The sequence below is a fragment of the Prunus persica genome, chromosome G2 (genome assembly GCF_000346465.2).
Source record: "Prunus persica cultivar Lovell chromosome G2, Prunus_persica_NCBIv2, whole genome shotgun sequence".
Lineage (NCBI taxonomy): Eukaryota > Viridiplantae > Streptophyta > Magnoliopsida > Rosales > Rosaceae > Prunus > Prunus persica.
This window is the reverse complement of record NC_034010.1, coordinates 24075053-24098006: the sequence shown is the minus strand read 5'-3', so window position 1 is coordinate 24098006 and position 22954 is coordinate 24075053. Positions and strand designations below refer to the sequence as shown.

The 22954-nt window shown below is 37.5% G+C and overlaps 4 protein-coding genes across 8 annotated transcripts; all 4 read left to right on the top strand.

Moving 5' to 3' along the window:
- LOC18785356 (uncharacterized protein ycf45) lies at positions 139-4506 on the top strand. 2 transcript variants are annotated; one of them, XM_020556658.1, is made up of 9 exons: positions 139-947; positions 1397-1611; positions 1721-1871; positions 1995-2241; positions 2374-2580; positions 2705-2964; positions 3256-3432; positions 3547-3708; positions 3951-4506. In XM_020556658.1, the coding sequence occupies exons 1-9, from the start codon at positions 453-455 to the stop codon at positions 4257-4259; spliced, it is 2223 nt and encodes a 740-aa protein (XP_020412247.1). In that variant the 5' UTR covers positions 139-452; the 3' UTR covers positions 4260-4506. The 2 variants fall into 2 exon arrangements, with proteins under 2 accessions (XP_020412247.1, XP_007220619.1); XM_007220557.2 differs by having other exon boundaries at positions 204-947; positions 1995-2186; positions 2418-2580; positions 3951-4482.
- Positions 5218-9995, top strand: LOC18787090 (glycine-rich RNA-binding protein RZ1C). 2 transcript variants are annotated; one of them, XM_020557114.1, is made up of 4 exons: positions 5433-5546; positions 6463-8663; positions 8909-9402; positions 9550-9995. In XM_020557114.1, exons 3-4 carry the CDS (start codon positions 8912-8914, stop codon positions 9776-9778), a joined length of 720 nt encoding a protein of 239 aa, XP_020412703.1. In that variant the 5' UTR covers positions 5433-5546; positions 6463-8663; positions 8909-8911; the 3' UTR covers positions 9779-9995. The 2 variants fall into 2 exon arrangements, with proteins under 2 accessions (XP_007218796.1, XP_020412703.1); XM_007218734.2 differs by lacking the exon at positions 6463-8663 and having other exon boundaries at positions 5218-5546.
- On the top strand, positions 15554-17631 carry LOC18785657 (protein NUCLEAR FUSION DEFECTIVE 4). Its single transcript, XM_007220487.2, has one exon. It carries the CDS (start codon positions 15648-15650, stop codon positions 17433-17435), a length of 1788 nt encoding a protein of 595 aa, XP_007220549.1. The 5' UTR covers positions 15554-15647; the 3' UTR covers positions 17436-17631.
- On the top strand, positions 19502-22119 carry LOC18787647 (protein NUCLEAR FUSION DEFECTIVE 4). 3 transcript variants are annotated; one of them, XM_020556316.1, is made up of 3 exons: positions 19502-19699; positions 19908-20054; positions 20209-22119. In XM_020556316.1, the coding sequence occupies exon 3, from the start codon at positions 20228-20230 to the stop codon at positions 21956-21958; it is 1731 nt and encodes a 576-aa protein (XP_020411905.1). In that variant the 5' UTR covers positions 19502-19699; positions 19908-20054; positions 20209-20227; the 3' UTR covers positions 21959-22119. The 3 variants fall into 3 exon arrangements, with proteins under 3 accessions (XP_020411905.1, XP_020411903.1, XP_020411904.1); XM_020556314.1 differs by lacking the exon at positions 19908-20054; XM_020556315.1 differs by lacking the exon at positions 19502-19699 and having other exon boundaries at positions 19710-20054.

Here is a 22954-nt window from a genome sequence, read left to right as displayed (position 1 = left end):
TTGGCACATGCTGAAAGAAAGTGAACACAAAACATAAATTTTAAATACGTGGAGCTACAGCTACGTAACAAAATAACATGGAATTATTGAGTTAAAAGTAAAGAAAGATTTTTCTAAGTAGTTTCAAAGTTACCAACACATCATTTCATCTAAAAAGTTAAAGCTTTGAAAAATATGTGTGGCTCGTGAAGCAGCCCCTCGTGGCTGAACTTCCATTACTTTCAGCGGTCGTTAGCAGTTTGTTGGGTTGCTTCTTGGCGGCCCCACTTTCCCTCCAAATTCCAATCGCAGAGGAGATGCCTCCGAATCTTCTTCCATCGTTGCCAATTACACAACGGAAACAAAATCACGAACCAGACGCTTGAAAAACTACAACCATAAAATAGAGAAAGAAAAAAAAAATCAAAGTCTCCTTGTAATTTGTGTTTAGAAATAAAATTCGGCGAGAGAGAATGAGAGCTTTGAGCTCACATTTTGTGCTTGTGGATCTTCAGAACTCATGGCACTCAGCAAACCAAATCCCCACCTCGACCCTCTGTTACCTTCAGAACTCCAACTTCATCTCCACAGTCTCTTCGTCATTTCGTCGAAAAAGTCGTGCGCATAAGCCAATCGCTTCGTCCAAATCCTCCTCCCCATCGATTCCGTCGCCGGAAATTCGGAGGCCATCGGATCGGTTCTTTTCCGGGAATGGGTCGTTGTCGAATTCTCCGAATTCGAATTCGGCTTCCACGTCGCAGCCGCAGGCAGCTTCGGAGCTGGAAATGTTGCTTGAATTGTTGCCTATGAGAATGAAGAGTGAGCTGTACGGGCACGAGGAGATTGGCGAGCTCGTTGAGGTTGTGATGGATTTGGGAAGGAGCCCGATTGCGAGGTTTCCTTCGGGTGATTGGGTAATCTCAGAGAAGCCTGTGAACCACGAAGATCTACGGCACGCTGTATCGAAGGTGATCTACGAAAAGTAAATAAATGGTTTGAAGCATTTTTATGCAGATTGAGACTTGAGAGTCATATTTGCGTGAAATAATTTTATTTGGGCGATCTTCAGTTTGGTGGTTAACGGTGGTCTTTTTCTGGTGTACGTCCAAATTTACTCTTTTTTTTAAAATTTCTATGTTTGATTGGAATATTCATAGAGAGATAGATACCAACTTACATTTTCATGTCAGAAAATTCAGCGTTTTATGTTCAAATGGATTGTCAATTTTAGGCCCTTGTGTGATTGGTCATGTAATCATTGATAGATGCTTAATAAGTTAATAGCTTATTATTAAAAAGGATTGACCAATCATTAACATCTTTAATTTAAATCTTGTGTTACAGTTGGAATGTTTGTGGAGGAGGGAAGATATAGTTACTTATATTTCTTATGTCATGCTACGTTCTGCTTTTGTAGGTTAGTGAGTTTTCAGATGACAACCGTTCGGGTATTAATAACTCATTACATCGGATAAGTGCTCTTCGAAACCGTAAGTTGCAAATCATTGGCCTCACTTGCCGTGTGGGACGAGCTGTGTCAGGAAGTGCTGAGGTCATCCGCGATTTGGTTGAGGGCGGAGGTTCTATCTTGGTGATAGGACCTCCTGGAGTTGGCAAGACAACCTTGATCAGGTATTTCCTACTCAAGGTTTAAAGTAACATTTAAATTTCCATTTTCTCCCTTTTGAATTGGCATCAAGAATGAACATGTTATGATTTTTGAGAGGATATGTTGGTGCAGAGAAATTGCTAGAATGTTGGCAGATGATCAGATGAAGCGTGTTGTGATTGTGGATACATCGAATGAGATTGGTGGAGACGGAGATGTTCCTCATGCAGGAATAGGTCGTGCAAGGAGGATGCAAGTTCCTAATGTTAATATGCAGCATAATGTGAGTGTTGAAATAAGTTCTATGACTTTTTGTCAGCAACTGCTCTTTTAGTTCCCAAGTAAATTTTGCATTACTTCTTTCACCCATATCATTTTTTTTTTCCCCTCTTGAACTTTTGCACAGGTTATGATTGAAGCAGTGGAAAATCATATGCCCGAAACCATAATTATAGATGAAATTGGAACAGAGCTTGAAGCATTGGCTGCCAGTACTATTGCTCAGAGAGGAGTCCAACTAGTTGGAACAGCACATGGAATGACGATAGATAACATAATGAAGAATCCTTCTCTACAAATCCTTGTTGGTGGAATAGAGGTGCAATGCAATATCTTTTTCTGCCACTCTGTATTCGTTTATGTTGGATATATAGGTATATATTCCAACAAAAGTTATGCTAAATCTACTAGGTTTACAAAGTGCTATTAGTTCTCCTTGGTGGTGTCATATATAAATGATCATTTCCACTTTGTGTTGGGACCTTACCAATTTAAGGCTTTCCCAGATAAGAAATGTCGATTGATTATACCAGTTATCATCCGAATGCAGAGTGTTACTCTCGGTGATGAAGAAGCAAGAAAAAGGAAGGTTCAGAAGACAATTCTTGAAAGAAAGGGGCCTCCTACATTTACATGTGCTGTTGAGATTATATCTAAAACAGAGTATCGTGTGCATCACAGATTAGATGCAACTGTGGATGCTATACTGGCTGGTATTCTGCGCTTCTTTGGAGAATCCCAATTAATGTCTTAACTGGTTTATTTACTGTGTACTTCTCTTACAAGTGACGTTTTTAGGGCAACAATTAATCCAATTGAAATCTTTCTTGGGTACAGGAAAAACTCCTTTATTTGAAGTCCGTCGTATTGATGCGGAGGCTAATGACTCTCACAAGTCTATTCCACTACCTGAAAAGAACTGTCTAAAAATATCTAATTTTACTGTTAATGAAGACATTGATGCTTCTGCTGACATAGAGTCTGATGGGGAAGATCTAGATCATTCTCCTAATTGGTCCAAAAATCACTCCAAAAGACCCGGCAGCAATATATCTTTGAAGAAACAAAGGTTACCAGTGTGTATCTATACATACAAGGTAAATTCCTTTCTTAGGCTTCACTTTATGTTTTCAATTGGAAGATTCAAATCCACACTCGTTGAAATGAGAATGAAGGTCATGCATTACTTTTAGTTCAGATTTTGACGTTTTGTAAAGTAATGTGCAAAATTGGAGGCTACATAAGCTCAATTAAGTGTTGGGTATGCAGTTCAGTTAAGAAGAGCAACATAATGAATTTTGCCAGAATGCTATTGAATAGTAGATAGTTTTTCACAGTCCAGATGATTTGTATTTAAACCTTTCTTTTTATTATTTGATGTACTATAGATCCTTGAGGCCGACCTGCTACAAGTAGCAAAGGTGATGGGGCTTGAAGATGAAATAGAGGTAACTGATGATATTGGAACAGCAGATGCAATAATAGCATCCAGTTCTGAAATGAAGCAGAATCCATGGATCCGAGGTGTAGCAAAATTCCACCAGTTGCCTGTGTTTGTCATGAAGGTAAGTATCCTCGTGTGTTTTTAAACTTTCTCCGGTTTTGTATCTATGTCTATATAGGCTTGTATACACACCGTCTTCGTGTCTCATTGAGATATTTGGTGTCCATAATTGCAGTCAAATACCATGGCACAAATGGTCAAGGCAGTTCGTATGATTCTTGAAATGGAATCAGTTGGGTCTTTGCCAAAGCAGCTAATCAAGAATCCTTTCGACATTGAAATTGAAGATGATGCCCCAAAAAGAAAACCATCTTTGGAAGAGATTGATGCACTGGAGGTACATTTCCTTTTCTATGTATGTATGTATTTGCGTTGTCTGAGAAATTTGACCTTTGTGCTCTCTGTTGTACCCCCATACTACATGGCCAAATATTCCAAGGAAGGGATAACATTCAACTTCACATTGAACATTTCTGTTTTTTGTCTGTAAATTATTTCCATTCATGTCTCCCTACATATATATATATATATATATCACATGCTTAATACACATTTTCTTTCTCCTTTTGTTTTTGATAGGAGGTTCGACTTGCAATTGAGTATATCGTGATTCCTGGTGGAGAGCCGGTAGAGCTTCTCCCAAGACGCTCTGAAATAATTGCCCGGCAGCTAGAGCTAGTGGCAAGTTATCAGTTGGCAGCTGAAAATTCAGGTACTGAGATGAATCCCAGGTTGCAGATTCTTCCCAAGAGATTAAACAAGAAGAAATCTTCTTCTAAAGCTGCAAAATCCAGTTCAAGTTTTCTGAAGGTGATTAACTCAAAATCCCTAACTGGCGGTGGAGGAGGTACCAGCGTTACGAGGCTGCCACTTTTATCTGACCAATAATAGGATGGATGGATGGATGGATGGATGGATGGATGGATGGATGAAGACTCCCTCAAGCTCAACTGTAACATATATTTCAATCGCTGGTTGATACATGGCATGGGCCATTTCATGTATAGTTGTCGTGTACATTAAGTATGTCAATTCATGTAATTATTTCAATTAATATGTAACGAACTCTTTGCAATTATTTATTCTTCAACCAAATAGCGCATCAAATCAATAACAGATTTTTCTTTTCTCCAAATGGATTTTCCAACGTTTTGGTTTGGCTTTAACATTAGAAACATTGTAATCTTGATCGAACTAGACCGAATGATTTCAAGACTGAAAAATGCAGTCACATTGGTCACTAAATAGATTAATTTGGTTCACCTATGCTACTAGTTTTAAATAGATTAGTTCAGTTCACTTATGCTACTAGTTTTAAGCGTAAACTGAACTATGATTCTTCATTGGTTCAATATGCGGTTTGAGGACTAAATCAAACCAAATTGCAATACGTCTACACCTAATTCCTACCATACCAATTGTTGGTGTTTTTCACCCGAAAAAATACAGTTGGAAATTTTGATTATTCGTATTAAAATTGACATAATTATTTCATACCAACTTTCAGTTTTCATCATGTCTTTTTTTTAATTATTATTTTTTATACAAACGATATTACTATAATAAAAGACGGAAGAATTGAATCGAACCTAGGACTTTGAGTGTGCTCTTTCAACCACTTAGCTAGATAAGCTAATTTTGTTTGTGTTGTCCAGGGCATTCCCAAATTAACCCTACCTCCATTTTTAAACTTTGACCGTTTTAATTTGGGTTCTGCCGACTTTGTCTTGTAATTTTAATCTCATAAAAAATAAAAAAAAAAGGGGAAAAAAAAAACGAAGCGTGGCGGTTTCCTTTTATACAAGACACAATCATTTTACCGCTGATCCCTCTCTCACACGGGTCTACCCATCAAGCGGCCAAGACCGCATTGACCCAAAAATAATTTAAAATTGATATAAATTCTCCTGTAAAAAATAGGAAAAGGAAAAATCGAAGGAGGCGTGGCATAGTATAGAAGAAGTCGACCGCATCCAGGTATTCGAAGCGGTTAGGGTTTCGCTCAACAAAGTTCACAGGTTAAGAGGAAACGTACTCTTCACAGAGATAGAGAGAAAGGGGGAGATGGCAGGGAAGGAAGATTTCCGCATATTCGTGGGAGGTTTGTCGTGGGACGTCACAGAGCGTCAGCTGGAGAGTGCTTTCCAGCGTTTCGGCAAAGTCCACGAAGCTCAGGTAACGCTCAATTTGGTTCCTAGCATGAATATATTTGAACCCTAATGTCTTCAAAACTTTTTATCTGTTAGTTGGGTCACAATTGATAGAGGTATGCGCTTTCACGCTCCAGCTGCTTTGCTTTGCTTGCAAATTATATGAAAAGGGTTGCTTTTTTTTATTTTTTTTATTTATGCTTTTGGTCTAAGAGCCATTTCAATTTAGGGTTTTAGGAAGTTAAAAGGACACAACTTTGTCTCTGTCTCAATCAGTTTGAGCCGTAATTTTGACCCTATGGTTTATTTTCAGAAGACAGACAGTCAAACTCTTTGTTTGCGAAATTGGTCGCCTTTCTAGTTATTTTGGGCATTTTCTTTAAATGAGTATCTTACCCAAGACATTTGGAGTACAAATTGGTTGAAGTTTCATGGATGCTTTTGGTTTTGGTATTAGTCTTTTATATTCAAAATCAATGGGTGGTACCGTTTTTGGAAGTTTAGACAATGATGTTCTATGGTTATAATACATGAAATATTTTGTATTACAGGAGATTAAAGGCATGTTTATTACTTGTTTGATTGATCCTGATTTTCGAATTTCAAATCATGCTCCTTCTACTAATTACATGAGCTTGGTTTATCCCATTATATTTCATATCAAGTGCCCCTCCTTAGCTAAGAAGTATGGAGTAAATAAACCACTTAATGAGGATTTTATTGTTGGTTATGCCATTCTGACATCAGCATATGTTTGATTCTACTTTTCCAATTAGCAGTGGTACTTAATTCCTATATCTGTAACTCCGATTACTTATGTTTGTTTTGATTTTATCCTTTCATTTCATCAGTTTCTGTTGTGCTCATTGTGTATTAATGCTCCTTATTTGTTTTCATGTCTTTCTGGAATGCTGGTTATGATCTTTTGATGCTGTACGTAGATGGGTTTTCGTAGAGATAGTTTTGTTAGAGTGATTGCATCAAGCTGCTGAAGCTTAGTATGAGTTTTTGGGACTAGATTATAGCTGATGGTTATTATGATTCTCAAGCCAGGAAGTATAAACATAAGCAGATGGTATCTGGATGTGTGGAATTGGGTACAAGGCTGCTAAAGTTAATTGCTTGATTTAGTCTCACCTGCTATTTGGTAACTAAATATTTAGTCATGAAAAGGTCTGTGGTTGGGATCCGCAGAAAATCCTGTGATAGTGTTGGAAATTTGGCATATAAGTAATCCTTTGAGGATGGGCCGACTAATCATCTGTTCACATGATGTGGCAACTTTGAGAAGTTTCTCTTTCTTGTAGTAAGTATGCTTTCTGTTTGGATTCTGTGGCTCTGCAGCCGAAGTCTGAAATGTTCATTGTTTGATCAAGTGATTTTCATCCTTTTGCTTCGACAAAGGTTTTTATGTAATTAGAACAAATGCTCCGAAAGTAAATGGTTTGGCCATAGTATGTATCAGTTGGACTCAAACATGATGGTGAAGGATGTGTCTGTTTTCCGAGAAAGATTATTGAGCTGAATTGTGTCTCCTCATCTATGTTCATTTGTTTTTGTTCTCATAGAATCCAGAGGGTTATCTGCTGTCAACTCGTCATTTGTTGTTTTATAGGCTATGCAGTTTTCATAGTGGCTGCTGTATCACAAAGCTTTGTTTTCTCTTGTTAGTTGTTCTTCAGATATTTCAAATTCTTGATTTTGTGAGGCTGCGAACCATCAAGTTTAGTTACTTTATGCTTGATGCGGACTAGAGTTAGGGACTCTAAACTGCTCCTTTCTGGCAATGGGATCATCTCATCTGCTATTGTATAGCTCTCATCAAGTCTGAGCCTCCTTTTCAGCCATGTCAGTTTTTGTTTGAACTAATTTGAACTTTTTTATTGATATTTTTTTGTTGTTGTGACAATTATGCTAACATTACTGGTTTAGCGAGGGAGAAGGGATCAAGATCAATTTCATAGTCGATTTTCGTATGTTGATAAGTTTTCGTGGTGCTTTATGTCTCATTATCCCTCCAACACACTTAGTCTGGCCGCTTCACTTGTGGGAACATTTATGCAACCCATTCAGTGGATCTTATGAGACCTTATTCAGATCGCTAGATTCCTTGCAGGTGCCAGTAACAGTATTGTATCAGGGGTTCAATGCTTTGGGTTATCATGTTGCATGTGAAAGATGAATTCAGCAACATCAATGCTACACCAAATATTGATGCTTCCTAGTTCATCAGTAGTTCCAATATTGATTTAAGATTTGATGCTTTGGTGGAGTAATACTTCTGGCCTCCTCAAATTCTGAATCTGGTCAAATACGGAGTCTGGGCATGGGCACACAATTCTTTTGGCACAGTGATGTAGATTTTTTTAATAGGTGATATTATGATAATTGAAAGTACTTAAGAATTGTCCGAACATCTCCTATAAAAAAAAGGTTGTAACATCTCCTATCAAAATAAGTTGTCAGAACGTGGATCTCCATGACTCCGGGGTATGTTTTCATGGGCTTAGTAAGTCTAAGTTTTTGGGTTGAAAGAGATGATCAGCATTTTCATCAGCTCTGCTATTTTGAGCTGATACTTGGACACAGTATCTTTGCTGCCTGTGACTGAATCTTGTGGTTTTTGTTGACTTGGTGAAAGTTGGTGAGGATAGGGTAATTATGGATCAAGTTGGGCATAGCTTGCAAAAAAGATACAGTTTCTTGGGATACCTTGATGTGTATTTGTGTTCTATATGGTTTGTTTTGAATGGTGGAAAGATTGCTATAGCTGCCTTTGTCTGGCTGATCTGCGTAGCTTTGGTCGGAGGAAAATTGATTTCGTCGATACAAGATGGATGCTTGCCTGTTGTTTAAAGTGTTATCATTATTTCTGGTAGTCTTGTGTTATGATTAAGGACTTGTCTGTGGGAAGTTAACCATATCACAAAGATAATGCAAGCACTGATGACCAATTCAATTTAGCTGTTTGAGAGTAGATGCACTTGACTTTGTGGTCGGTTAGGTATCAGTTTATGCTGGATGTAATATATTGGATTTTGTTGGAAGTCAAGGTCAGCAGAGATGGATTCCTCTATTGTTTATCAGAAATTTTTCAGTACTAACCACGTTGCAACCTGTTATCCATAGTAACAAAGAGAAAGTAAGTTATCAACTTGTTAAATTTTAATTACCAGTTAGGATGTCTGCTAATATAAATTGTAGGCTTAAATCCCTATCTCATTCTCAAATGTGTTGTAAGTGATATAAGAAAACTAGTTTGTATGTTCATGTTGAATGTTCATTGTCTTCAAATTCTTTTCCCAGCTTTCCAAAAGTCCTGTTTCGCTTTTGGTTAAAAGAGATGAATCTCATTAATATGAAATGACTAATGTGGTATTTCTGTAGATCATGATGGAAAGAGATACAAATCGTCCTCGGGGTTTTGGGTTTATTACATTTGGAGATCGGCGAGCAATGGAAGATGCAATCCGGGAGATGCATGGGCGGGAGCTTGGTGATCGCATCATCTCTGTGAACAAAGCTCAACCCAAAATGGGAGGGGGAGGGGAGGATTTAGACCATGGCTATAGAGGAGGCTACTCAACTGGTGGCAGGAGAAACTATGGGGGAGGAGATAGACCTGTAGGGCAAGATGAATGCTTCAAGTGTGGGCGACCAGGACATTGGGCCCGAGATTGCCCTTCAGCTGGTGGTGGAAGAGGTGGAGGTTCATTCTCATCCCATTCTAGGTTTGGGGCTGGTGGCCGTGGGGATCGCTTTGGTGGAGACCGTGATCGCTATGTGGATGACCGTTATGATGGAGGGCGTTATGGAGAGAGGGACCGTTTTGACAGCAGGGAGGACAAGTATGGGAGCCGTGATCGCTATGTTAGTGACAGGTAACAGTTCCTCCGTTGTTGCTTGTTCCACTGTCACCTTTTTCATTCTCTATCACATTAGATATAATTGTGCTGAATAATAGATAAGAAGCCCTTTTATTTAAGCATCATCCAGTATGCTCTACTTTATGTGGCTTTTCTTTGCAGGTATCCAGCTGGTGATCGCTTTGCAAGTGATAGATATGGTGGTTCTGATCGTTATCCGCAAAATGGTTATGGCAAAGATAGAGGCTATGATAGGGATGCAAGGGGTGGAAGCGACAGATATGGGAGTGGAGGGCCAGCAAGAGATGAGGGCGGAAATTACAGAAGCAGGGCAGGTCCTTACGATCGCCCCAGCAGGGGAGGGCGCCCATCTTCCTTTGACCGCTACTAAATGTTGGTTGGCCTGGCTATTCTCATGAAATTTGTAGCTGTTTATGCTCTTTTAGGTTTTTGATGTGGGATGTTGCGGATACAATTTTACGTAGGATTGATGGATGTAATTTAATTCAGTATTTTTCTGTTTGATTTTAGTTATTACACTTTTTCTGACTGGTTGACAAACAAATTCAGCGACATAAAATGAAATTTGGGAAATTTACTACTGAGTCTCATTGTTTGTTTGCGTTGTAAAGAGAACAATTTTAGCACTAAATGATATCCCTTAGTCTCTGTTTTCTTCATCTCCTTTCTTATTGGCTGGTGGAGTTGTAGAGAAGTGGATCTCTCTCGCAGTGTGAATGGTGCAAAACAGGGCATGAGAAAGAGGAGTTTTTCTGCCATGATGCATCTTCTCTAGTATTTTAAGTGTTTTAACATTGTTTTTCATCAGAAAGAGAAATTTCCAACTGAATTTCTGCTTTCCCTTTTTTTTTCCCAAGGTGCCTTGGATTTGAAGTAATTGGGTCAAATATTCCCACCGGTAGGACAGTAGTATATAGCTTGGTCATGCGTAATGACTTTCCCTACTGCACAAGTAAACCCAAAAGACTGACTGGCACACAAGAATACAGCACGAGTTCTGAATTTGAGGCTTATGGGGAGCCAAACCCCAAAGTCAAGTCAAGACGAAACTTCTAAGAATATTATAGAAATTATAATGGCACAAAGTGATGTAATTGGTTCAGATGTCATGGATAGCATCTAGAACGAACCACCTTTAATTAGTCATTTTAATGATTTGTTTAAGTTAATCCATCCAGAAATCTGGAGAAAGAAGCAATCTTTCCAGCTCATAAATTTTCAAGATCATTGATTAGTTTAGTTGTATATTAAACTGGACTTACAAGCATGTGGGCTTATACTTTTTTTTCTTTTTCTGAGTGTAAACACATTGACTGGGATCTCACACTTCTGAGAGAATAATGCAACGTATTATACTTCTTTACTTCTTCTGTACTTGCCCTCTCTCTCTCTCTCTCTCAAAGAATGAAAGTCAAAATCTCTTTCTAGCCTTTTGAATAATATTTCTGCGTCTCTGTATCTATTTTCCAAAGCAAACTTTAGAAAACAAAAGCGCCTGAGATTCCTGGGAGTTGACTAGCTAAGTTGATCTTTATGCAGAGCAAGAGGGAGAGGGAAAGTAGTGTGGGGAAATAAACCTTATGGTTCCTTCGTCGACATGATTTTAAGCTTCTGAATTTTCAAGATTTATCCAACTTTTGTGTACGTGTGTTTGTGTGTGTAAGTGTTTGTTTGGCTGCTGGCATAATTGAATTATTGTAGCTTTCACAGGTGTGAACTTCTGCTTGTCTTTGTGTTGAATATGAGAGTTTGATGACGAATTGCGTTTCTGCTTAGTTTTCAACCCTTATTTTAGTTTTTTTTTGTTAATGCAAAGATACTGAATGGACTAAAATGTTTTATATAATGCCCCCCTTCATAGTTGAAAAGTCATGGTGAACATACACGCACATTTTAAATTAATTTTCGATGTATTTACATACATACATGAAGAGGAGAGTAAGAGTCGAACTCTCATTTTATCTTTAAAGTCAAACTCAATATCCCTTTTTGTTCCCCTTTCTTTTCAAGTGAAGGCCGATTGGGCAATTGGGTTTGTGGATTGAATGAAGTAATGCAGGATGAACCCACCCTACTATTTAATTGGATACAACGACAATAATGTTAAGATCACTCTATCAGCCATACAAGTCACCTTCCAAATCTTTACACTTTTGTCTAGCTATATTTGCACATGTCATTAAAAAGGATATCAATCAATTTAAAAGATCAAAATATGATAAGGAGAAGTTAGATCTTTGAAGCAAAGGCTGGCCCTCTAGCAAGTTAGAATAGTCATAAAAGAAGAAGAATCCAATCCATCACATTCACTAAGATAGGTCATGGAAAGTTGGCAATTTGAATCAATTACATATTTGCCATTTTCATCAAAATTAGCCACATACACATGGACAGCCTGGGTTATTATTGTTATTTATTTATTGAGAATATATAACAAGAAAGGGTTAATTACGAGGCTTATCAAAATTGATATAAGTTGTCTCATGATTTTGCATTGAAAAGAGGAACTCATGAGCGCTTACATAGCTGATGGTGGTGATGCCTATACGTGGTAACTTGAGAATTGACAAACAGGAAATAGAAAAGGTTACGAGTGGACTTGCATTTAATGGCATCCTCCATAGGTGTAACCGTGTAGGTCCATGTTTTGTAATTGCCCATCTCTCGTTCAAAGCTCTTTCTGCTCTTGTTGTACTTAAATTTGGGTACACGTCTAGGGACTATTGTTGATGTTCGTAATTTAGATGTATATTGTGTTTTTAACTAAAACAACATATTGGAGAGAATGTGGGTTTCTCACACATACTATTAAGATGTCATGAGGATTCGAACTCAAGACCACTGATCAGCAAATCAATGACATTTTTCACGAAACTAGACTCCATTAATTTGTGTTTTCGCTATAAAGTAATTTGTTAAACATTTGTAGACACACCGGATTCTTATAAACAGAGGACAAGTTATATATGTTTGTACCCTGCCCTACAATCAAAGTAGCTGCTGCGCTTGTCATTTGCTCAAGTCTTGCATCGTCATAGATGCCCTAAAATGCCAACATAAAAGCCCCAGGGCAAAGGCAAGAGCCACGTCAACAAGGCTATTCATGTAATTTTATGAGGACTAGGCCTACTCATTGCCATAACTGACAACAGAAAATTAAAATATAAAATATATAAATAACCCAGTAACAGAAGCACGATCCACATAGATTGCATGACTAATTAAAAACAACATACAGTGATGACCAGGATTCCCGGAAGCCCTAACAAGTTAGCTCAAGCATGAATGCCTTTGCCCGAGAAAGTCTCAAATATCATCAATATATATTGGAGGAAGTTCTATGTTACAATATGAAGAAACGACAAATTATCGTATAATATTAGACTACGATAAGATTGAGATTTGATTATGTTTTTTGTTTAACGAGTGAACGAGATTTTATCCGAAATACTTAATTATATAGATAATATTGGATTTAGAATATTTTTAGGGCTCGTTTGGTACGTCGGACTGTACTGACTAATTTCCGTCGGATAGTATTAATCTGTTCCGGAGAGTACTGACTATTTATTCATAATATTATAAGGCGTTTGGTGCTGTTCCGGATAAATAATTTGACTAAGTTATACTGTGTTTGGTAATGTTTCGGATAACATCAGATCAGACTATTTATAAATAAAAATAAAAAATAAAAATCTTTGATAATTTTAATGGAAATTGAGATTCAAATTACACAAATTTTTTTTTGGTAAGATTCATATGACAAGATTTGTTTTTCAATTGTTTTTGCCAAGATTTTTTTTCATATAACCCATTATCATAATTGTAATATCTCATAAAAATTCCAACATACTCGCATAAGTTAATAAAAACAGTACCAAATAATGTATAATTCAAAGTGATCACGTATTAAGGTGATAAGAGCAAAAGAGAAAGTTGTTCATAAACCAAACTACATCAAAGAGTGAATCACAACTCCCATGCCCCAAGTAAGAGAAGAACAAATGCTTTTCTCATAGCACCATCCAATGTCAGGAATGTTTTTTCATCACTTGCTTTCTCCAAAATTAGCAGTAGTGCCTTAATTTGGTCATTAATAGACAAGTCCATCTTTGCTTTTCTAATAGCAATTGACAAAGAAAAATAAATGGTTCCTAAAATTCAGGTTCATACAATTTTAATTTTGTAATTTTGCTCTCATAGTCGTCAGGTATGTATGTATTCAACTAAACTACCAACACTAGCACAGTTGTTTGTTTTTGGACGAAAACTGGCAATACTCTGTTTAATACAACAATCTAAATATTCCCACACGTCGAATCACTATATCACATACAAAGAAAACATTCGATTAAAAAAAATGCCAAAAAAAAAAATTCATAACCTAATTTCCACTAAAAATTTGAAATATATAAAGCATATTGGAGAGAGTATGAAAAAGAGAGAGAGTGAGAGATGGATACCTGGAGAAGAGTGAAGAAAAAACCTGTGGAGAAGATAGTAGAGAACAACCCTAGGGAGAAGAATATGAAAAGAGCGTCTGATTTTTTTTGTAGAACGCCTGTTCTTTTTCCCTAGCCGTATAATTAAGCGTGTATTATCTAAACCGGGGTGTGTGGGTTGTATTAGTTAGTCAGGTAAGAAGAGTATTAAAAGCCCAACCCGTATAAAATAGTCGGGTAATTAAATAATACAAGTTGACACCAAACACCTGACATAGACTATTTACTCCTATCCAGAGTCTAATACGGTGTACCAAACGAGTCCTTAGGGTATGTATAGGTCTATCATATAAACCCACATGTATTTGTTGTAAAATAGAATCAAAATGAACCAGATTCTACTTGTATATGCTTTTTTCAAGGATTATGGGAGTGACCTAGCTTGAGAGTTGAAAGATAATCGACAACCTCGTAGTTGTATAGCTTTGAGTCGGTCTGTATTTAATTTTATAATAACATTTGATTTATTTTTATATAATTTCGTGGATCTATATTCTCGATCAGTCATTATAATCTTCAATAGTCAATGCCAAAGCAATTGACTTTGATCGAAGAAAAAAAAAAAGTGTTGCTGGCAATGCCACTTGTGAACTGTCCTCATGCCTGGGTTGGGAGGAAACCAGCACATGCATTAATTGTTTTGTGGATAATAAACAAAAAATAAAATAATTCAACGTTGTAGACTTTAGTGTTTACTTGCTTCTGGTGATATATCGATCTCACTGAAGATGCGTATATTCATAAATTTCTTGACATAAAGTTCTTATCTAATGTTCTAGCAATATTCTTCAAATTCTCACTTTCATGATTGTATTTTCTGAAGATTTTATGACTTCAATTTTCATGATCCATCTAAAATGACGATGACTTTTATTCATGTATCTAAAGGATTGATTACATTGGAGTTCGACTCTGGAGTTCAAACTGAGGTGATGCCGTAGCGAAAGGGGGAACCATTGGCTATGTTTTTTCGTTTTTGGTTGTGGCTATTTCATAAATTAAACTTATCTTATCCAACAGTCCCGATCTCTTGGACTACAGGAGTCCAAGAGATTGTGGTCACCTACCGTTGGATATTAATCCAATGGTTGAAAAAGGTTTTTTAAAATAAGTGCAAGAGTGAGTGAACCGTTGAATTTACATCCAACGGTGAGTGACCACAAATTTCTTAGACCCCTGTGGTCCAAGAGATCAGGACTATCTTATCCAATATCAAATGGGGGAAGGAAAAAAGATACGTATTAAAATGGGTTAAAAAACTTAGTTGTGTCCAAGTTGGTGGCCTTCCCATGCATTAGATATTTGGGCAGTCAACGGTCTAAAAAAGAGGTGCGTGTTATAACTAAACCATATCAATTTGACAAATCAAAGACAAAACTAACCAATTTTCCTCCTATCACAATTTATTCATTCTTCTTCGATGGATAAGACTACATTTATAGGAATAGGATATAGCTCCTCTTTCCTATTTTGTTATTTCCTTTGCAATTCAGTCCTTGTCATTTACTTAAATTTATAATTTGAGTCCATCCTCATCACCCGTCTCTGATATCGTTTGTAAAAAAAAATAAAAATTTAGTCTCACTATATTATTTTATTTTGTGGGAGGTTATTTTTCTTTTGTCTTTAATTGCTCTCTCAGTGTTTTGCCTCTATATATTACTTGCCTCCCCAACTTCTTCACTTCACAAACAAACTTGTGAGAGATTTGGTGGGGCAATTCAGAGACCAAAAATCATGGTGGTTTCTGGAGCTGGTGGAGGAGGAGGTTGGGGAAACACCAAAGCCCTCACCCTCCAAGTCCTCAATGGAAGGTGGTTCATGATGTTTGCTTCTCTTTTGATCATGTCAGCTGCTGGAGCCACCTACATGTTTGGCATATACTCCGGTGACATCAAAACTGTGCTTGGCTATGACCAAACTACCCTCAATCTCCTCAGCTTCTTCAAGGACCTGGGTGCAAATGTTGGTGTCCTTTCTGGTCTTATCAATGAGGTCACGCCCCCATGGGTGGTCTTATCAATTGGTGCGGTGCTCAACTTTTTTGGGTACTTCATGATTTGGATGGCTGTGACCAAAAAAATTGCCAGGCCCCAAGTTTGGCATATGTGCCTTTACATTTGTATAGGTGCAAATTCTCAGTCTTTTGCAAACACTGGCTCTCTTGTCACTTGCGTGAAAAATTTCCCAGAAAGCCGTGGGGCTGTTTTGGGGATTTTGAAGGGCTATGTAGGGCTCAGTGGTGCTATAATCACACAGTTCTATTATGCTTTTTATTATAAAGATACCAAGGCTTTGATTTTGTTGATTGGGTGGCTTCCTGCTGCCATTTCTTTTGCCTTTCTGCGTACAATTCGGATCATGAAGGTCACTAGGCGACCCAATGAGCTCAAAGTGTTTTATAATATGCTGTATATCTCACTTGGGCTTGCTGGGTTTTTGATGATCATGATCATAGTAGAGAAGAGTGTGACATTTAATCAAAGTGAGTATGGTGCAAGTGCTGCCATGGTTATTTTCTTGCTTGTCCTCCCACTTGCTGTGGTTATTATTGAGGAGTTTAAGATCTGGGAAGGCAAGAAAGTTGAGTTGAACGGCGGTTCGGACTTGAAAATAGTTACGGAGAAGCCTCAACCAGAAGTCACGTCTGATGATCTGTCACGACCCAGGGAAACGCTCGCCACCACCACAACAGAGGCCGAACCCCCCACCGCGTCGTGTTGGAAAACCATGTTTAGGCCACCAGACAGAGGTGAGGACTACACCATACTGCAAGCACTTTTCAGCATTGACATGCTCATTCTTTTCATGGCATGCATTTGTGGTGTTGGAGGCACGTTGACAGCAATAGACAACTTGGGTCAGATTGGAACTTCTTTTGGATACCCAAAACGCAGCGCAAGCACTTTTGTGTCACTAGTGAGCATATGGAATTATCTGGGTCGAGTCATGTCGGGTTTCGGGTCTGAAATCTTATTAAAAAGATACAAATTCCCTCGTCCTCTCATGCTCACCCTAACCCTATTGCTCTCTTGTGTTGGTCACCTTCTAATTGCATTCAATGTCCCAAATGGTCTCTATGTAGCCTCCATCATAATAGGGTTTTGTTTTGGTGCCCAGTGGCCTCTACTTTTTGCCATAATTTCTGAGCTCTTCGGCCTCAAATACTACTCCACTTTGTACAATTTTGGGTCGTCTGCTAGCCCAGTTGGGCTATACTTGCTCAATGTGAAGCTCACAGGTTATCTATATGACAAAGAAGCCAAGAAGCAGCTAGCAGCTTTGGGACTTGAAAGAAAAGCAGGGGAGGAATTGAATTGTGCTGGTGGAGAGTGCTTCAAATTGGCCTTCATTGTGATTGCTGCAGCCACATTTTTTGGGACATTGGTTTCACTCATTTTGGTGATCAGGACAAGAAAGTTCTACAAGAGTGATATATACAAGAAGTTCAGAGAGGCAGCACAAGCTGCTGAGACTGAGATGGCCATGGCAGATCAAAATGGAGCCAAACCAATTAGAAACTAATGGAAGATCAAAATAGAGATTTACATGCCATGAAGTTAGAGATGTATAGATTTTAGAAAGAAAATTATATTGACATGTTTGATTTTTATTATGGCATTTTGTGTGAGATTTTCTTGTTTTTTTCTTGTTTGTTTTTGTTTTTGTTTGTTTACTTGATTAATGGCAAAAAGATTATACAGTTAGCTTTCTGAATTTCTCCAACTTGTCAATAGTATATGAGAAAAGGTTGCTTTCTTCATTGTCCAAATCCCTTCATATTTGAAAATTCAAAGTACATGAACATTGAAAATTGAATTTTAAAACACTGAATAACAAAAGAATAATAGTAAAGAGACCAATGCATCTTTCTTTTTTTCTTTGGTCTGACATAATCCAAATGAAACATAGATATACAGAAGGGGACACATAACTTGTTAACTGTATGTCAATTTGTGTCTCTATCCCCAATTTTCCAGCTAGCAGGGATGGAGTTTACTAAAGAATTTTATTTTCGCTATGTACGTTTTATTTTGTTATTAATTGTTGTTGATAAGATTTGAATATAAGATTTTTTTTTTTCAGTAATTAAACTGTGTCAAATGACGATTGGTGTAAAACACGTTTTTTTTTATAGAACAAGTGATTGAGAAATGTGGATTTATACAAATATCATTGGGTGTCTGAGATTTCGAACCTTTACCCAAGCTAAACCAACTGAGCTATACCCCATTGTTACTAGCAATGGAAAGCACGCTTTGGCTTAAACAAGATAAACAAATCCTATTACAAATTTGGAATCCTATGACAGCTTAGCTTTGTTTCTTTCCATACATATTTTTCTTAATTACTGAATCGTTTGAAAGTTGAAAGCAGCATCTTCCAAGAACCCATATCTGTCTGCATTTCATTGGGCTTTCCACCATCTTCTTCTATTTGTAGCTAACCATCAATACAAGCAAGGGCGATGCATGTGTACTAATCTTATCGGGTAAACCCATAAACCTAACCCCAAATTCTATAATTAGGAGAGCAAAAAACGATATCCCAAATTGTATATACAGATTATTAAATCAATAGGTTTGGTTGCTAACAAACTGACCTTGTCTCTTGATTTGCACGAAACTTTTTCTTAAAATAAACAAGTGCATGCCAAAGTTAAACTCATTTGGTTTATCCCTTTAAATAAATAGAATCAATGAATTAGGCTCGACAGACACAAGGTTTGCATCCGGCATATGCCAACATTAGCTACTACTTTCGTTCAGCATGTACAATGTGTTACTTCATATATAATTATCTATAATCAACATGTATAATTGAAAGTATTTCATGAGTAATACATGATACATGTTAAGTAAAGCTAGTAATAGAAATATACCATCCGCAGGATGTCCGTTTTTTTAATTAAAGAGAAGATGTACATCGATATTGTATTGATAACATGCCAGTATGTTTCGTTAGCGACAATAATATGAACACATTATCAATGACATATTGCAACTTACATCCCTTTGATTTGGATCGAATGGGATGTTAAGCCCAGATGGAACGTGGGCCTAAGATTAGCAGCTGTTAGGCCATTGACTTGAATTTTCTCCCAGGAAAATCTCTCATAATCAAAGTGTCACTCTCTCGTATTTTTCTCATTCAATGGCAGCTACTTTGATCTGTAATTATTATTATTTTTTTACGTCAGCAATTTGGTAGCAACATTTCTTTGTATAAAGAAAGAAAATAAAGTAAAGAAACTCAAAATTCTTCACATTAAGTTGACTTACTTGTATGAGTGAGTGATGATCCTCTCTTTCTTCCAACTAAGATTGCAAGGCTAGCCTTCTAATTTTCCCAACTTTCCAACAAAATAGAGAAAGTAATAAACTGCTGATTAACTGGAAAAGTCTTTGTTTTGCTTGACTTTTTATGAGATGGAGATTTTTGGTTTTGCTTCTTCTTTCTCTTTATTTTCATCCACTCAACCAAAACAAGAAAATTCTTAGTGATAAGGTAGCTCTTAGAGAACCAAAATAAGAAAATAAATAAAAACATTCAGTTACCCAACCACTACTAGCTACTAAACTAGTGATAGTTCTCTCCGCTTTGTTTCGGAAGATGTTTCAAGTTCGAACACGTATAATCAACTACTCTTTTACTCAGAACTCCAGATAATTGAGCACTCAACAGCCATATCAAAGCTTGAACCAAGAATACCAAATCCAAAGAAGCCATAAACAACTCTGCTCAAGTTGGAGCTGCTGTTACCTCTAGGTTGCCCTGGCTTTGGACAGGTTGGGCAAACTGATCACCTCTTTTTTCATTTTAGTTCTGCTCATATATTATATTATTTAATTGAAAAAAACTTTACATTTTATCTAGATGGTGACTTAATTTGCTAATTTAATTTGCATATTTGTAGCTTGTGATTATGCATGTATTTATCCACACAGCACATGGATATTTTAGCAAAATTTAATATAAACAACAAATGTGACACAGTATGCATTGACGGGGCCGGGACTTGTATCTATTTTCTGTGATGTATATATGCTCCAAAGAGGCAGAGATCATCCACACGTCAAAACTTTTAATTTAAAAAAAAACTGAAAAAAGAGTTAGAACAAATTACAAAACATTTCTCATCAGGTTGAACCTTGTTTTGAATTAGAAATGAAAATTTTCCTTTCATTTGTAGTACTTGGCTTTCTTGTTGAATGGTCGTATCATGATAACCTGGTATGATCGTCCTGTGCCTGTTTTTCTCAGCTCACATGTTGTATAATAACGGGTTTAAAAACAGGGGAAGGTGATTTAGAGAAATGGGGGTTCATGGCACTTGGGCAGACATCAAAGGCTTTGCTCTCCAAGTTCTTACAGGCCGGTGGCTCATGCTGTTTGCCTCATTTCTAATGATGGCTAGTGCTGGTGCAAGCTACATGTTTGGCCTCTACTCAAATGACATCAAATCTGTCCTTGGCTACAACCAATCCACCCTCAACATGATCAGCTTCTTCAAGGACTTGGGGGCCAACATTGGCATCTTCTCTGGCCTTATCAATGAAGTCACACCCCCGTGGGTGGTCTTATCAATTGGTGCAGCATTCAACTTTTTTGGGTACTTCATGATATGGCTTGCCGTGACAGAAAAAATAGCCAAGCCCCAAGTCTGGCACATGTGCTTGTACATCACAATGGGAGCAAATTCACATACTTTCATCAACACAGGAGCTTTCGTCACATGTGTAAAGAACTTCCCGAGAAGCCGCGGCCTCTTGATCGGGCTTTTGAATGGCTACATTGGCCTGAGTGCAGCTGTGATTGCACAGCTATACCATGCTTTCTATGGTGATGACACAAAGTCCTTCACTTTGTTTGTGGCATGGCTTCCTTCAGCTGTTTCTCTGATATTTCTTCGTACGATTCGGATAATGAAGGTTATACCGCAGAAGAGATATTACAAGGTGTTATGTAAATTCCTCTATATCTCACTTGGATTGGCAGGGTACTTGTTAATTATAATCATAGTAGAGCAAAAGGTGAATTTCAGACAAATTGAGTATGGTGGAAGTGCAGCTATAGTGCTTTTCTTGCTCTTTCTCCCACTTGCTGTTGTTGTTGCAGAAGAGTATATTTCTTGGAGGACCAAGCAATCTTTGAGCACTGCAAATATTGAAATTCCATCACCAGATTCAACCCATGTGGACCAAAACAAGCTTTCTTGTTGGAAACATGTGTTTAGTCCACCAGAGATAGGAGAAGACCACACAATACTCCAAGCAGTGTTCAGCATTGAGATGTTGACTTTGTTCTTGACCACATTGTGTGGCCTAGGTGGCATGTTGACAATGATGGACAATTTGGGTCAGATTGGAACTGCCCTAGGATACTCCTTGGAAAGCATAAGCACTTTTGTGTCACTCGCAAGCATATGGATTTACCTTGGAGAAGTAATGGTGGGTTTGCTCTCAGAAATCTTTATCACAAAGTACAAATGTCCAAGGCCTCTCATGTTCACTTTCTCCCTTTTTCTGTCCTGCATTGGTCACCTTCTAATTGCCTTCAATGTCCCAAATGGTCTCTATGTAGCTTCAATAATCACAGGGTTTTGCTTTGGTGGGGTATGGCCTTTGCTTTTTTCAATAATTTCTGAGATTTTCGGGCTCAAGCATATCTCTACGCTCAACAATGTTGGGGCAATGGCTTGCCCACTTGGGTCATATTTGCTTAATGTGAAGGTCACAGGGTATCTTTATGATAGGGAGGCAGAGAAGCAATTGAGAGCTTTGGGATTGGAAAGGAAGCCTGGGGAGGAGTTGAATTGCAGTGGAGGGCAATGCTTCAAATTACCCTTCATTATAATCACTGCAGTGACATTGCTTGGTGTGCTTGTTTCCCTGGTTTTGGTGTTTAGGACTAGGAAGTTTTATAACAGTGACATTTATAAAAAGTTCAAAGATGAGAAAAGAGCAGCAGAGTCTGAAACAGTGGTGACCAAAAACCCAAATGTTGGGCTAGCGAAGTTGGAAGCTGAGATTGATTTAAAAAGCTGAGATTGAGATGTATGCATGAGATATACTTAGTGAGTTTGTTCTCTGTAATTCTGATATGTATGTATATATTTTCTTCAAACAAATGCAATCTTTGTGACTCTTACAATAACAGATATTTCTTTGGTTCAAAATGGAAATCAATCTCAAATGATCATTATTCAGACTGTTGCATGCTCATATGAGAGAGAGAGAGAGAGAGAGAGAGAGAGAGAGAGAGAGAGAGAAGATGTGGCTACTTTGGCACTAGGGTTGAAAAATTAAGTGGCATAGTAATAGGGGAATCCAGCAGCAAAGTGGCTGACAAGTAACAATGGAAGTGGTTGAAATGTATAATTCAGGAGTAAAGTGGTCAATGATTGAACCTGAGCCTTTTGGGATTTAAAGCTGAGCTTTGCTAATCTCCTAATAAAATCTGATTCTGCAAAGCCTGGTGGCTTTGAATTAATTATGCAGCTAAGAGCATCTACAATCATGCTCACTAATTTTTAGTTAAAATTTAGCTAAAAACACAAAAAAATTATTTTAGGAGCTCTCTATAAATTTTCAACTTCAATCATACTCTCTAGTTTAGGGAGTCATAAATGCTAGAATTATATTTTAATTCAACATAAATGGTCCATCTATATGAAAAAAATAATATAAAAATGGATAATATTGATTAAAGGTTTAAAAATATTCATTAAATTATAAGGAGCTACTAAGAGTTCATTCTCTCTCCTCAAATTTAGGAACTCCTAGAGGTCTTCCTATTTTTGGAGCCGGATAGGGAGCATGGTTGGAGGTGGGTTTTCTTACTTCCTCCCTAAATTTTATCTAAGGATGTGGTTTAGGGAGTTCATTGTGGATGCTCTAATTATGTACTAAATACAGAACCAAATCAGCATGAAAAATAAAGTGATCACAAAAAAGAGGAACTTAATGCACATGAAATGGATTGCAAAAGCCATCAACCATTTTGAAGCTCCATTGGGAAAAGCAAAAGCAAAAGCAAGAAAA